Raw genomic sequence first — 15,091 nt, 5'->3', positions numbered from 1 at the left:
TTAGATTACTTAGAGATCTTGTGTTCGAGTCTCACTAAGTGATCACCATCTACCAAAAATCCAATAGATCATGAAGATTAGTTACTTGACCCTATAGGATGTCCAATGAACCCAGATGGTAAGACCTTGAGTTATCCAAAAATTTTGTCTTCGAGTTTCACCAAATGACTACCACCTACCGAGACCCAATAGATCTCAGGGATTAGTTACTTGACCCTGTAAAGTGTCCAATAGACCCGAATGATAAAACCTTAGGTTACTCGAACATCCTGGTCACCAAAACAAAAATTTTTTTTTTTCTTTTTTACCTAAAATACCTTCTTAGAGGATTAATTTCTTTGACAATACAAACCGACAAGTCGTCATTATATAACCAATGGCAAGGCGTTCGTGCCGTCGACGCTGAATATACATGTCGTTTATTATGTAGAAACATAAACGTCAAGTCGTTCGTTTTCTGGGAGAATAAATTTGATCGAGTTGGGTTCATGCATTCACGCTATGTTAATTTAATCGCTTGATGATCGTTTTCAAGCACTTAATCTTGTACATAAATTCTTTGTGGTCGTGGGTATTAATCGTTATAGCTTGTAATTGAAACTGAAAATCCCTCATAATTGTGTCTGCTAAAATCAAACGGTTTTGTTAAGCTAAACGTAAAGTACATTCTCTTGCCAGTCCAGTGCCTTAATTTGCAATATAATACATAACTGGCTGTTTAGTTACCTAATTATACATTATTATTATTATTATGATGATGATGATGATGACTACGCATACCAACTTTCTTCAGCTCTTCAAATGCATTTATGGTCTCTGTGTCAAACCCACCTGCAAACTGAACATTCTGATTGTTGGTAAAAGAGATCATGAAAACGAAAAGATTTTAACAATGTAGGGAGTTTGGTTTGAGTTTACCTGGTGTATTTTGTAGGCAAATCGAACTCCTTGAAGCATCAGACTCTGTTCTTGCGAATATTCGTTAATGGACTTCAGCTCCTTGCTTATTCTCTTCATATATTCCTTTGCAAGCCTCAGTGAACTTAGTTTCATCTGCTTACAGTCAACATTTCTTAATTTACAAACAAATTTGAGTAGCCATAGAAAGTTTCACATTATTGGTAAGACATTTTTATCAGTTGAAATTTTGATGAATTGCTTTATAGTAAATTTAGTTTGTAAGCTATGTGTTACCTACCTGGCCAATGAGTCCTGTATCAAACATCCATTCCCATGGGATCTGAAAATCCCGGTATCTTTTACTGCTGCTTTCTCTCATTCTTTCTGTGTTGTTAACACTTTGCTCCAACCTGCAAGTTCCATGTTTATTCATGCAATAATATTAATTTATACTATCAAATTTCATCACTAAGTTACAGTAATTCAGCTTATACATGCTCGCCTGTCTTGCAATGCTTGCATCCTTCTTGTTGCCTGAGTCAAAGACTCTTTGCGGTTGTCCTCGAATGATGAAACCTCAGTTTCAAGGTTCTTCAAGTCCCTGTAATTGAAAGCAGCTTCTCTTAAAGCATCTGCTTTTCGCTCTGGCCACTGTGGGAAGTGCTTTAACACTGCCCTTTCATCAACCAAGGATGATAGCTCCCCATCTAGCCATTTAACAAATGTCTCCACATCTGATATCTCTGAAAAACTGGCTGATTCCACCTCTTTGATCAAGAAATTTATGAACTCCTTTTGTTTTTTGACATCAGATTTTATCTGTGTATCAATGTGCGTATTGTCAAAGAAGGTAATCATATTTGCAAAACAAAAGAGAAAAACTCAATGAAAAGATAAGATACTGTTACACTTACAGCTGAAAGATAGCTTGAGCGGTTCTCAATCTCTCCAATCATGTTCTTATTGAAAGCCATTACAGGAGTTGCTGAAGCATTGGTTCTGTTGTCCATCTGGGCATCTTTCTTTGTAAGTGAACGATACAACTCCACAATTTCTGGCACACGCCGCACTGATTTAGCCCCACTTAACAGTTTAGATGGCAATGGAGGCGGTGGTGGTGCTGGTGCTGGCATTGGCATTGATGGCACTTTAATTTGATTTTGATTGACTTGCTTCAGTGAATGGGAAATAGCAGCAGGTGTAGGCCTTGGCGGCGGTTTTGGTACATTCATTGATCTATCTTTCCCACCTTGTAATTCTTGAAAATTCGGCTTTGGACAGAAAGTTGTTTCATCATCAAGATTGTATTGCTTGTATTGAGATGCATGATCTGTATTCGAACCGTCCATGGAATTCTGCAACTTCTTCCAGAGCAACGATTTCCTCTCATTGTCGTGTGCTTTCAGAGAGTTTATCTGTGCTTTAAGACGGGCTACTTCTTGTCTGAGCTCATGATTTTCTTTCTCCAGTGAAGAACTCCTAGCAAAAGAGGCTTCAAGTTGCTTCTTGAGGCTTGAAATCTGTGATTCATCATCTCCTGGTGGCATTTTAATCCCTCTTCTATTTTTCTTTCACTAGAAGAATGAATTAAAGCAGGAGATTTGATTAGAGTCACATTGAATAGCTAGCTTGATCTTTCCTCCTTTAAATATGCTCTTACTTTTGAAGTAAGGAATGTTAACCAAAACCTGAAGAGTGATATTTTTTTTTGAGAATTAATATAATTCCCCTTAATATGCTGGTAAGCATGCAGGATACTGTATTATAGACAAGGATGTTTCTCACAATTTTAGCTTTCTTCTGTTGGATATTCTTAAAATTAGTAATGTATAGACCAAAGATTTCTTTTTGTTTTCTGCCACAGAAGAATTTGATAGAGTGTTGTAGTTGTCCAGTTGTCCCTAATAATCAGAAATGTTAGGTGCACCATATTGTTCTTGGTCAAATTTACCTTATGACTATTATTATTTATTTATTATTTTTTTTTTTTTTGGGTGACTGGGGCATACAGGTTAGTTTGTACGCACCTTAACTAATCCTTTGGAACTATAAAGTTAGCACTAGGTAAACCTTCTCAGTGGTCACCCCTATTAGCAGTCCAGATGAATCAAACTCAAAACTTATTGAGTAATACAGCTAAGAGTCTTAGTTGAATGTTGGGCCACCCAGTGATGGTTAACTCTTATTCTTCTATTCAATTATAAGTTTGTTTCCATGTAGCTAGATAATTCAGGTCAGGCAATTTTTTATTTTCTTTTTTTCTTTTTCACATGTTTTACACAAAAGTGTAGAGAGGCATGTGCAGAAATAGAAGCTGAAATGAGTGATTGATGAATACCAACAGCTTGTGTTTTGAGCTTCTGTTTCCAATCTTTATTGTCCAAGTGTTAGCCCCGGAGAGGGAAGGTGGCACCATTCACGATTGGGTCAATTTGGTTTTCATTATTTCAGATGGAGGTGTTAGCTCCCTGTAGCCTGTTATGGAGTTTTAGTTAGTAGATTGCATTTGTTATTCTTTGCTTGTGAAGCAATGTGAAAAGGAAAAAAGGAGGTTAATGAAAGGGCGGTGAAGGATGCTGACACTGCAAAATTAAAGTAAAAGAGAAAAAAGCTTTGATAATTACAGGCTAGCTACCAGAACAGAACAAGATCTAAGTTCTACTATTTTTACTTTATATTTATGTACTTCTACTTTCATCAAAAGAAAGTTTATTTATTCTCATAGATCACTTTTTTCTTCATTTTTGGCTTTGGAGATTATTTTTTAATCAGTATTGGCTTAATAAAATATAACAGTGTACAGTGTTACATCTCTGCAAATGGATTACTTCTTGACCTAACTTGATCTGCAGTCACTAGGTGGACTAAAATCCTTTCGTTAATATTTCTTCTTACTTTATTCCCAAGGGTAGAATCTAAGTGTTCTAAATTGGAGCAGTCGCTGGCATTGTACTATTTGTTATGAGTCTACTTCAAAGCTCTTCAAGTTAGCTTTACTTTCCAGAAGGACCATTTAATGGCCATCTTTAGGCTCTTAAATTGAATTCCCTGCCGGCAAGGGAAGAAGGGGTCACATACTTTTTGATAGATTTTTAACCTCTTGATGACTCAAAACATAAATAAACAGATGGTATGCCAAATAAATGTAGAGTTGGGACCTGTTTTTTATGATGAAATTGAAAGGTTGGGTTCATTTTATCTGTAATATATATGCCCCAGGACACACGGAATCGTTCTTCATTTGAGCCGTCCATACTCCCTAGAATTCCCTCAATATATGGCCTACCAAAATTATCCAGGTAGTTGCAGTTTGTTTGCACAACAGCTTGTATAATTGATAATTCAAATCCACATTCTTTGTCAGTGTAACAAATGGATATATTAAGGAAGGTATGATTCAAATGTGTTGCTCAGCTTTATCTTTTGTCTTTATGAGTAACCTCCAAGCCCCTTTTTGCATAATAAATAAATAAATAAATAAAAAACAGTTTTCCATGTAAATTATAGATTCCCATTTCAAAAAACTATCAAGATTAAAGATATGGAGCAAGATCTAAGTGGGTTGGTTTTCTTTGATTAAAAAATAGGTTCAGAACCCAGTTGAATGACACATGTAATGCAATGGAAGACAACTGGGAAAACAAGGTTAGGTTGATTGTTGATGTCTTTTTCTTTCTGTAAAAGCCTCAAGAGAAGGAAGCCAACTTGGAATCACTTTCAGTTTGTATCCTGTGTCACAAATGAGGCAGAACTTTGAAATTTTAGAACATAAAATTTTCAGGAATTGTTAGTTCTGCTTTATAGCTACATGATAAAATCAGATAATCAACTTTCACTGAAGATACAAACTTGAAGATTAGCAGTCGAAAACTATGCCTATTGAAGGGCTCTCTAATATTATTATCCTAATGTCATCCTAACTCTATACTACTTAATAAACATCTATGTTGCTGGTAAGACCAGATTTTGCTCCTTTATTGTGCAGCTCCGTCTGTTCAGTAATGTGCATGCTTTTTTGTGAAAGTTAGACATAGTAAATCATGCCGACTTCTAGCAAAGAAGTGTGGGGCACATTCAGGACCACCTCAGGTTCTCTACAATTCTTGCTCAGAAAAGCAAATACAACATTGATAGTAAATTTCTTGAGAATGGAAGATGATTTCTTCGCCTTTGCATAAGAATGACCAACGATATAAGCAACACCAGATTCTTTGGCTTTCAGTATCTGGAGAGATTCATCTTTAAGTAGAAAGTTATCTGGATGCTCAATACCTGATTCAGTCACTCGGAAATCATGTGAAGATCGCTCTGTGTTCTCTTTATGATTTGACTTTTTGCGAGAGTGTCCTGAAGCATGCAAAACTTCAATATCTGAGTCTCCAACACATTCTTCTGTAGTTGGTCTGGGAGCACTTTCTTCTTCTGTTTCTACAAATTGTAATATTTCAGACACCAATCGGTTCTCAAAATCATAGTTCTCCTGTTGCAGATCCTTGTAACCATACCTCACGATGCATCGGAACATGCTATACTCCTTTAGGCCCATCCTACTAATGAGCAACCGTTCATTTTCATTGACATGGGGAACTTGAACAGATTTGACACAGACAAAAACTAGAACCTGATGGAATGCAGGCAAGTTAGTCACAAAGTGTCCAAATATAGCAGGAACTCCAGTCACTAGATTAGAGTAAACAAGTCCAATTCCAGGGACACGGACCATGCCAAGGCTAGGCCCCAAAGCCACTATCCTATTCATTGAAACCTTGTTCTCCACATCAAAATCATGTTTTTTCATAGTCCCATAGTTCCATATATACATTATTGCCATAAAAATCAACGACAGAACAAGTGGTATCCAACCCCCTTCTGGAACCTTGTAAACACATGCTGAAATGTAGAGCAGTTCCACCGATCCAAAAAACACCAAGAATGCAACCACATAAATTAGCCTTCGCTTCCACACAATTATCATCACCAGAGCCATCAAACAAGTTGTCACAAACATAACAGTAGTCACTGCCAACCCTACAAACCCAGAAAAACAACCAAAGATTATTTGTAAGCATCAATGAATGGCTTAAGAATATATTAAAACTGTACTGTAACAGATAGCTTAAATATGTACCATATGCATGACCCATCATGTTAGTATCTCTCAATCCAATTGTCACGGCCAAACAAAGGCACATTAAAATCCAATTGACCTCAGGAATGTATATCTGCCCATATATTTTACTGGATGTATGGACAATTTTCACGGCCGGAAAGCAGTTTAGTGCACAGCACTGGCTTACAATGGAAAATGTAGCCGATATTACAGCTTGACTTCCAACTATGGCTGCAAAAGTGGCCACAATGAACACTGGCCAGAATACAGGTTCTGCATGAAACAAAATGACATCAGTTAAAGAAAAAAAAAAAAACTAAAAAAATAATATTTACTTAAAACTCCAATATGATCTTGCCTGGTATGGCCTTGTAGAAGCTTCTCTGAATATCTTCATGGTGCTTAGAAAGAAAAGCAGCCTCACCCATGTAAGCAAGAATTAGAGAGGGATACACTAGACATGTAAAGGCCACCTGAGAAACGAATACCAGATGTTACAATTCCAAGATAGACATAAGAAAATTTTGGCCTATTCATTTCTTATACACAATGGCATTAGTGCCTGACAGAAGTACCTTTATTGAGAGAGAAGTGAAATGCCCCAAATCAGCAAACATGGTCTCAACACCTGAGACAGTATTTTAAACAACAGTAGTTTCAATATGCAGCAAGTTAAACAAATAAACTGCATTGTAAGTCAGAAAGAGGTACCAGTGATTGAAAGAACCACTCCTCCTAATGACACCCAGCCAGGTATGCCTGTACTTCTAAAGAACTTCAACATGTAAACCGGAGAAAGAGCATTAATTATATGTGGATTCCACTTAAATATGTTATATACCCCAATGCTGCCAATGCATAGAAGCCATGTTGTGACAATTGGAGCAAACATGAAAGCAACTCTGTGTGTTCCATGGTGCTGAATTGAGAAAAGCCCCACTAATATGACACATGAGATTAGAACAACATAATCTGCCAGAAAAGAAATTAAATATAAGTTTTAACAGATGGTGTTGGTTTTTGATGGGTTACAAATATTAAGCTCGCAATCAATGAAGTGGCTCTTACTCTCATGGAGTTCTTTGATCTTAAGTTGAACACCTGAAACTGCAGAAAGAACTGAAAGGAGAAATATATCAGCTATTTTTTCCAAATCATACTTATAAAAACTCAATCAGATCAAAGATGGAAAGAGATAGAATTGACAGACTGGCAAAAAGAATTTTAGTTCAAAAAAGCTCCTTTTCTAGAACAGAATCCATTCAATTCAAAAGTTAAAATAGACAAGACTAGTCACTGGCACACACACAAGGGATAAATAGGCAAAAACTAGTCACTAACGCATGCACATTGGATATACATTTGTTATACACAAAAGGGTTTGTGGACATATAACTGATAGAATCAGATTCCTTTCAGAATGCAGAATAATCTATGAGGAAAGGAGCTTCTTATTGGAACTTCTAGTTTTCATTGTTCAAGCACCACCAAGAACTGCTATCCAGCTTCCTTGTGTCATCTCTTATATTGAAAAGTTAACAATTTTTTACTCTAAGTCTAGACCAAGAAGATAAGCTTATGGGCATAACAATAATGCAAATAAATAACCCCAGTTCCAATACAATCTTTGACTAGGTCATTTTTCTGCTCAACTCATGGACGCAGTATAAGATTATGCGAGTCCATAGTAATCACATGATTTACAGAGTTAACATTAGTAAGGTTGAATTAGCTAAATTAGCTAAAACCTTAAGGTAATGAGCATATAGAACTCAGGATATAAACAAAAGAGAACAGAGGCCAACACTATAGGCAGCTACCTGATATTGAAGGGGTGAGTACTCCATCACCAATTGCCATACAGGTTCCTAGGAGAACAAAGATCAACAGAACATTACGAGGTCTTGGATGCTTTTTAAATAATGTCTTCAAAGCAGAACTCTGCCATGTGTCTGCTGGTCCATCTGTTCCATAGGCAGATAACTTCTCATCTGTGGCTTGTTGATTTGGTAGAATGCTTAGCCTTGCATGTCGGCACAGAAGGGAATATATTGCAAAGGTACCACCTGCACCATAAGTGAAAAGTTGACATCGATAAGCTGTCTTTCTTCCTTGTCCAATCTGCAGTCATGGAGCTCCAAATTATTACTTCTTGGAATTAGTACAGTTTTTCCAAGGGAGGGCTATGTTTATAAGTTATAAGGAAAAAGTCCACCACAAAGTTATGGTGAAGCAAAACCAGCAGCCTATATCTTTTGGCTACACAGTGTCAGGATACCTTAGCTTAACTCGTGTTTCATTTTGATTGCAATATGCCCATGTAGTTGTAAGAAGAAAGAAATGAGGATAAGAGACTCTTCAGTATTGGTTTTATTTGCAAAAGAATGAACATTCTCTCAATAGATGTTTTAGTTTGATTGGAAGCCAAAACTTGTCCACAAAAGTACTGATAGAAAATTTTTTTTTTTTCAATTCCCTTCTCCACAAGTTATCATCAAATTTTGGAAACGACCTGGTGGGGGGGTTTAAAAGGTGGTTTTAAGCTTAATGGGCCAGGTGTAATTCTTCTAATCCACAAGCTCAATGATGTTAATTAAGTAATGAATAAGTTCTTTAATGGAAATACAAAGTCTTACCTTCACCATTGTCATCAGCTGACATCACAATGAAAATGTATTTGAAGAGTGCAATGAGCGTGAATGTCCAGAAGATGAAGGATAGCACCCCATATATTTCCTCATCATTTTCATGAAGGCTCAACTTCCCTGAGAAAGCGGTTTTGTAAACATAGAGAGGAGAAGTACCGAGGTCACCATAGACTACTCCCAGGCTTTGATAAGCTAATGTAATCACAGTTGTACAGGATGCCCTCTTCAGGTTCTGATCAGGACATCAAATTTATCAAATATATTTATCATAATTAACATAGTTAGCTCCATGTAATAAACAGTTCCACAATTTTGAGTACAGACACTATCTTTGGGGTTCATGTTCTATTTATGGTTGTTCAACTGAATCCACAATTTCTATATACAAACAATGGAAACCAGAAGAAAATCATAGGACACAGCACCATTAAGAATGTTCAACTTTCTTAATGTCAGAACCACTGATCTCTACTACGATAGAACGCATAAACTGCCTCAAGGAAGACAGGATATGCATTTTTTTTTCACCTCAAATGATGATTTATGAGTTCAACTTAATGAAAAAAGATTTTTATCTTTTTTTAACAAAAACACTCACAATGTATCTTCAGAGATTCCAACTAATAACAGAAGTAAAATGAACTATGAAACTTTCAAACCCATGGGATTAAAATCTTGTGAAAGTAAAACCTTACAATGAGTCCTTCTATAAAAATCACTTTATACCATAATTGTGAACCGAACGGAACAATATCCACCCAGAAAGCACAGAGAATCTTAAAAGAAAGGCTCCCTTGAAGTTTTAATCACATTGCATACGCATGGTTCTTACAGAGAAGCATTGAACTCAAAGTCCCTTGTCCAAATGGAAACTTACAAAGAAGTACAATAATTTACAAGCCACAAAATCACAACTCCACACAACACAGGCAGACAAGAGACAACAATAACAGCAGCATAATGACTCCGACCACATAAAGATTCAAAACTAACAAAGTAAATAATGTAATGTCCAGCAAGATTCACAGGCCATGCAAGACTACCTGTTGAGGTATTCCCTGTTCTAAAAATTCTTGTGATGGTTTCATGGCCTTCCTCCTGTTTTTCTTTTTCCCACCTCGGGGCTTGTGTTGTGTGTGTGTGTGTGTGTGTGTGTGAGAGAGAGAGAGAGAGAGAGTCTTTTGAAGGAAAGAGAAGAGAAGCTGTGAATGAGAATATAAAGAGAGAGAATTTAGAGAATGTAGGAAGTAAGTAGCAGCAACCAGCAAGCAGTGAAGAGGCAAGTGTTGTTTGCGTCCAACAAAGCTGCAAGCTTGCATTTAATGCTCTTTATCTCTCTTCAATTTTTCAGCTATTTTATAGCTCAGCCTTGAAAACTGAACATAATTTTATAAATTACACCATGATCTTAACGTCGTACTGTAATTTTTTTAACATGAATAAGATCTCCATCGGAATTTTTACCTACACCAATATTTTTTTCCTTTGGTTGTACTTTCTGGGTAAGTTTGACCCACTTTGTTTAATTAAACAGTAATATCATATCCATTACCATTTTTCATAAACTTTCTTCCATAGGCTTGGCATGACAGTCAGTCGTAATTAGTCAATTTATAATTTATTAGTATAACTCATACAGGATCCATGCGAAATCCGTTGTGAACTATTCAATTACGAGTTGTCTCGTCAAAATTATGAAAGAGTGTTGTTGACATAATATTATTCTTAATTAAAAGAGACTTCCGCCCCATACAACGATGATCTATAAGCTATAAAAAAAACTATACAACCCACAAAAGTATACAATTCTAAATTACTTTACGGGTTTTTAAAACAGATTTGTTCTTTATTGTTTAGCTTAAAAAGCATCTGGGCATCCTTATCCAACACATCCAGGCTTTCACCATTAACTAAATTTCTCTACCCTTCAAAGGGTATATGGATAAGCATAAACTTCCCTTCCCTTATTTAATGAATTCAATTTTTATTATGAAATTTCAACTCTTACTTTGAACCAAGACCTTTCCTGGAATGGAAGTGCAGCTTACTCTCCATAAAGGCAAAAGGTCTCACAGTTGTTTCCAATTATAGTTCAAAAGTTTAGATCAATTTTAGGCCATGAAATTTTAAACTGAATTCAGATGAATTCAGGAAGATCAAGAATGCATTTTCTTTAGTTAGCATCCTAAACCTACTCCTCAACTATACATACTAACTTATCATGCCAATCTTATTTATCATAAAGTATTGGTTTCCAGTTCATCAAAAATGGTGGTCCTTGCAGCATTACCTAATATTTAGTAGTTTAACAATTGGTTAAAGGCATAAAAGCAGTGACCACTTGAGAGAAATGCAGCAAAAAGTTATCAGATAATCATTCTGCTTTATCAGTTTGCTATATATAATAAGAGAGAACTGAACCTCTCTTTCATTAGATAAATTAAATTAAACTGAACCCCAGTTATCATTTTTTTTTTTTTTTTTTTTTAACAAAGGATTGCTAATCTAGTAGCTAGCTTATGAAAACCGAGTACAAATGCCAAAAAGGGGTTGAAGATGATCAAACATTATGCAAATAATATTAATTAGCTAGGTGTCTTAATCCAAGACCTCTGCATATTTATGGTGGGTTACATCAAATCAAATGTGTAGATGTCTACTGAGAACTGCCAACTAACAAGGACTTTGAATCTTGATTTACTCATTTTCTTTACAATTTTACATCACAAGTGGGGTTCTAAATATCAGAAACAAAAGGTTGTTTTTTTTTTTTTTTTTTTTTTTTGGTTTTAAAACCTGGACAGGTTCCCAGGAAAATTGGATATTATCAAGTACTTAATGTAGTTTGCATTGTTCTTGGCAGAAAAAAAATGAGATAAAATAAAAAACAAGAAGAAGACGACAGAAATGGTAGGACCAAGGGAGCATTTCTGTCCTTTTTTAGGGTTTAGAAGTGTCCTCCAATTGGGTCCCCTTAGTTTCAGAGAATCTTTAACTCATGCATACAAAATTTTCCCACTCTTTCTGAAATTTTACACAAGCCAATGTTTGAACCAGAATTTTCCACCCCAGGTTTGTGAAATTATCTAGTAGTGTGGTAAAAAAAGAAATAAATTAGTTTAATCACTACCAGAAAGTGAGGCTCTAGTATCTGGATTAATTACTCAAAGGTCTTAACCCATTAGATTTATAAGTGTTGAATAGATTCTGGAGATAAATATTATTTAACTTCAGTTGAGGCGCCCATTGGTTTTTAAGTTTCATTCAAGCATTTTTTATTCAAAATTTATTCATTAAGATGTGACAATATCTCTGAATTGATTAAGAAAATGTGATGTAACATTCATTTATTGGCAGCCTCTCATTTGGGTGGTTCCAATTATTAAACCAACTTTTCAAGAAACAAGTTGTTTTGTGACCTACGGCCTACCAACTGAACAAGATGCTAAGATTTGATGTTAAAATTCTCTCTCTCTCTCTCTCTCTCTCTCTCTTTCTATTGGAAGGTGGAAGTTGATGGTCAAAGACTCAAAGTAGTTCCAATGGCATGAGATGTTAAATTATGGGCAAAATGTGGCTCTACATTTTGAATTGAGTAACGACATTTTCCCACTCAAGGTTTAGCGAATTTGCAAGTTCCCATCTCTAGTTTCATAAATTATAAATTTTCACCCTTAAATTATCAGATAACTGTTTAATCTAACAGTTAAAAAGGTAAAATAGTCATTTCAAAGATAAAAATTTTAAAATAACCCTCTACTTTTCAAATTCAACCCACCGACGATTTCAGGCCATTCCGACCTGTTTCTAGCACAATCGACATTTTCTAACACCACCATTACAATCCCCTCAGCCCCCACATCAAAACCCTTAACGTCCCTGCCTGATTGAACCCCCCAGTTGCCAGTCGTCGCTTTTAGTGTCAATCAGTGTTTCATCCAAATTCTGGCAAGTCTCGACACTGAAAACCACCCCCAAGACCACCAATAGCATCGGCGGCTTCGCCCCACCAAAACCCCAAAATCGCTAACTGCAATTGCCCGTCAATCGTCGCCACCTCTCCTTAGGTTTTCGCATTTTTTCGCCCCATTCCATCCAAGTTCCAGCACCTAGCCGAGGTGTAATCAGGTGGAAAAGATATGAGTTTTTGTGAGAAGGATAAGAGGATGCTAATGGTGGTGTCGGGGAGGTCCAATGGTGCTAGAATTAGGCCGGATTTTTGGCTTGGCTTGGCTTGGCTGGGATCCTCTAAGAGTTATTTGAGATAAATTTGAGATGTAGGGGTTATTTTGAGAGAAAAGTAATAGTGTTAATTTAAGGGTGAAAATCTGCAATTTATGAAACCAGGGGTGGGAACTGGTAGATTCGCCAAACTTTGGGTGGGAAAATGTCGTTTACTCTTTTGAATTTGAATAGAAGAAGGTGGTGTGAATTATTAATAAGTTTTATAAGATAATAGTATCTTTTCATAACAACCAAATCCCTCTTTTCTTTGTTTCTTCTGCCCAAATCATCTGGGTTACTTGCATACTTCAATTATATCACCACCCAACTACAAGATGCTTTGATTAAGTTTAAGAAACCTAGTTTTATTTTATCTACTTTAGCCACCAAATCCCTCTTAATTGTTTGTTTCTCCCAAACCCCAATCGTACAATGATTATGATTTACTAGTACATTGGAGAGAGAAGAAAAGAAATCAGAAACAAAAGGGTTAGGTTATGTTTCTTTATCAAACATTTAAAGCTCTTTTAGGGTTTGTCCCCCCAATTGATTCAAAGAGATTAGCTGATTGCATCTCTCAGCCAAGCCAAAGGCCCTTGTCATATCAATCTTCAATTTCAAACAAATAGAGAGACTCTTATAATGTGATCTTACATTACATGACCTTATCCTTAAGTTGCTTTCATGGACCAACTAAATTGGGCATTTGATCCGCATATGTACCTCTCCCATCACTTTTTGGTCCTTTAGATGCTGCCACGTGCATACATAATGAACTTTGAATGCCATTGACCGAAAGATGATATTCTATTTTGATGCCGAACGTAGTAGATAATTTCATTTAGCCCCACCAGATGCACCATACAAGCCCCAGGCAGGTACCACACCGCAGTCGTAGTCTCATGAAAAGAAAAGCAAAGAACAATACCCATTTATCAAAAAAAATTGGACCAGCTGGTGAAAAAGGCCGAAAGTTTCCAGTATAAATCTGGATCTTTCCATTTCTAAATGATGAAAAAATTGCCCATAATCCCAATGTTTTAATAACCAACCCGGTGAAATCCAGCAAAATTGTCAAGTCTTAGGTTGACTGGTTTGACTGGCCAGTTAAACCAGATATTAAAAAAGTTTAAAATTAAGCAAATACACCCCTAAAAATTACTTAAATCACTACAAGTTTGAAATTTAGTAAACACATCTCAAATATGAATCGACGGTTGACTAGTTGACGGCAAAGACACACCAAATACAATCTCAATCATTCCTTAAGCCCATTCTCCAAAAAATCTACTCAAGATCTGACCGAAATAGAGATCTCACCAATGCCAACGTCGACATTCCAGGCCAAATCTCACCACCGCTAGCATCGAGAACCCTCCCTATCATCACAAAAATACTCTCCTCAGTCTCTTGAACAAACCCATCTCATCTCACCTCACCTCCGTTCGCCTCTCAAATCACCGACAAAAACCAGTTGTTGCCATCATCAATTTTTTTTCGATTTTCGGTTAATTCACTCACCGAAAATCACCTTCATCGCCACCATTACACTCACCAACTCTTCCTCTTCAAAAGTCCTAAAATCCCGACTTTCAATTGTTCGCTGATCATTATCTTAATTTCTAAGATTTTTTGTAAATAGGAAATAGGTAACCCAACCCAATGAAAGCCCCAAGTCTCCATTGAACCAACCAGTTTTAAAACACTGCATAATCCTAATCAAGAGATACTTGGCAACACCAAATTGCCGAAGTACACGTTTCCTGCTCCAATAAACCAGAACTCTAATTTCTTCAAGTCGATAATTTTATCATCAACATTGTTTATGCATGATTGCATGTTGATTGCAAAAATTTTAAGAAAATTAAGTGTCTGGTCATCTCGTGAACGCAAACTTCAGTGAAACGTTTATCGGAAGAAACATGAACAAGTAGCAGTCGCTGTTGAACATCCTACATTGGGCCGGCCATGCATAAGAAGTACCAAAATTCCAAGCTATGTCTTTGAAACGCACCAAGTGTAGCTGCCACAACTTCCATCCAATTAATTGCTTTTGTCACATATAAAAGTTCCAGCATGAAGGGATGCTAGTTTAAGGCCGAGTAAAATTCAATAAAAAAAAGTTTTGAGAACATTAAACAAACTAATTGTCGGTGACATTAATATCTGATCACGGCATAAACAAATAACAAATCCAAACTCTTCATAA

At 36.3% G+C, this 15,091-nt stretch overlaps 2 protein-coding genes across 5 annotated transcripts; both read right to left on the bottom strand.

The window, feature by feature from the left end:
- Positions 1 to 569: 569 nt before the first annotated feature.
- LOC116130267 (protein CHUP1, chloroplastic) lies at positions 570 to 2,686 on the bottom strand. 3 transcript variants are annotated; one of them, XM_031416020.1, is made up of 5 exons: positions 1,815 to 2,681; positions 1,403 to 1,719; positions 1,199 to 1,310; positions 919 to 1,053; positions 570 to 838 (listed from the first exon to the last, which is right to left on the bottom strand). In XM_031416020.1, exons 1-5 carry the CDS (start codon positions 2,445 to 2,447, stop codon positions 731 to 733), a joined length of 1,305 nt encoding a protein of 434 aa, XP_031271880.1. In that variant the 5' UTR covers positions 2,448 to 2,681; the 3' UTR covers positions 570 to 730. The 3 variants fall into 3 exon arrangements, 2 of the variants coding, with proteins under 2 accessions (XP_031271880.1, XP_031271881.1); XM_031416021.1 differs by having other exon boundaries at positions 680 to 831; positions 1,815 to 2,684; XR_004128025.1 differs by lacking the exon at positions 570 to 838 and having other exon boundaries at positions 931 to 1,053; positions 1,395 to 1,719; positions 1,815 to 2,686.
- Positions 2,687 to 4,605: 1,919 nt separating this feature from the next.
- Positions 4,606 to 9,806, bottom strand: LOC116130275 (potassium transporter 1). Of its 2 annotated transcripts, XM_031416031.1 has the most exons (9): positions 9,702 to 9,806; positions 8,647 to 8,890; positions 7,831 to 8,076; positions 7,079 to 7,129; positions 6,722 to 6,982; positions 6,586 to 6,638; positions 6,369 to 6,483; positions 6,029 to 6,283; positions 4,606 to 5,928 (listed from the first exon to the last, which is right to left on the bottom strand). In XM_031416031.1, the coding sequence occupies exons 1-9, from the start codon at positions 9,744 to 9,746 to the stop codon at positions 4,925 to 4,927; spliced, it is 2,274 nt and encodes a 757-aa protein (XP_031271891.1). In that variant the 5' UTR covers positions 9,747 to 9,806; the 3' UTR covers positions 4,606 to 4,924. The 2 variants fall into 2 exon arrangements, with proteins under 2 accessions (XP_031271891.1, XP_031271892.1); XM_031416032.1 differs by lacking the exon at positions 9,702 to 9,806 and having other exon boundaries at positions 7,831 to 8,131; positions 8,647 to 8,734.
- Between the last annotated feature and the right edge of the window lie 5,285 nt (positions 9,807 to 15,091).

Source organism: Pistacia vera, unplaced genomic scaffold (genome assembly GCF_008641045.1).
Source record: "Pistacia vera cultivar Batoury unplaced genomic scaffold, PisVer_v2 Contig218, whole genome shotgun sequence".
NCBI lineage: Eukaryota > Viridiplantae > Streptophyta > Magnoliopsida > Sapindales > Anacardiaceae > Pistacia > Pistacia vera.
The sequence above is the reverse complement of the archived record's forward strand: the minus strand, read 5'-3'. Positions and strand labels throughout refer to the sequence as shown.

Coding starts and splice junctions, on each gene's coding strand:
- LOC116130275 (XM_031416031.1), bottom strand. CDS start 9,746: ATGAAACCATCACAAGAATTTTTAGAACAGGGAATACCTCAACAG. Junction 8,077..8,646: donor AGCTGATGACAATGGTGAAG/GTAAGACTTTGT, acceptor CTTATGGTGCAG/GTGGTACCTTTGCAATATAT. Junction 5,929..6,028: donor CATGATGGGTCATGCATATG/GTACATATTTAA, acceptor CTGGGTTTGTAG/GGTTGGCAGTGACTACTGTT.
- LOC116130267 (XM_031416020.1), bottom strand. CDS start 2,447: ATGCCACCAGGAGATGATGAATCACAGATTTCAAGCCTCAAGAAGCAA. Junction 1,720..1,814: donor GCTCAAGCTATCTTTCAGCT/GTAAGTGTAACA, acceptor ATTGATACACAG/ATAAAATCTGATGTCAAAAA. Junction 839..918: donor TTGCCTACAAAATACACCAG/GTAAACTCAAAC, acceptor CAGAATGTTCAG/TTTGCAGGTGGGTTTGACAC.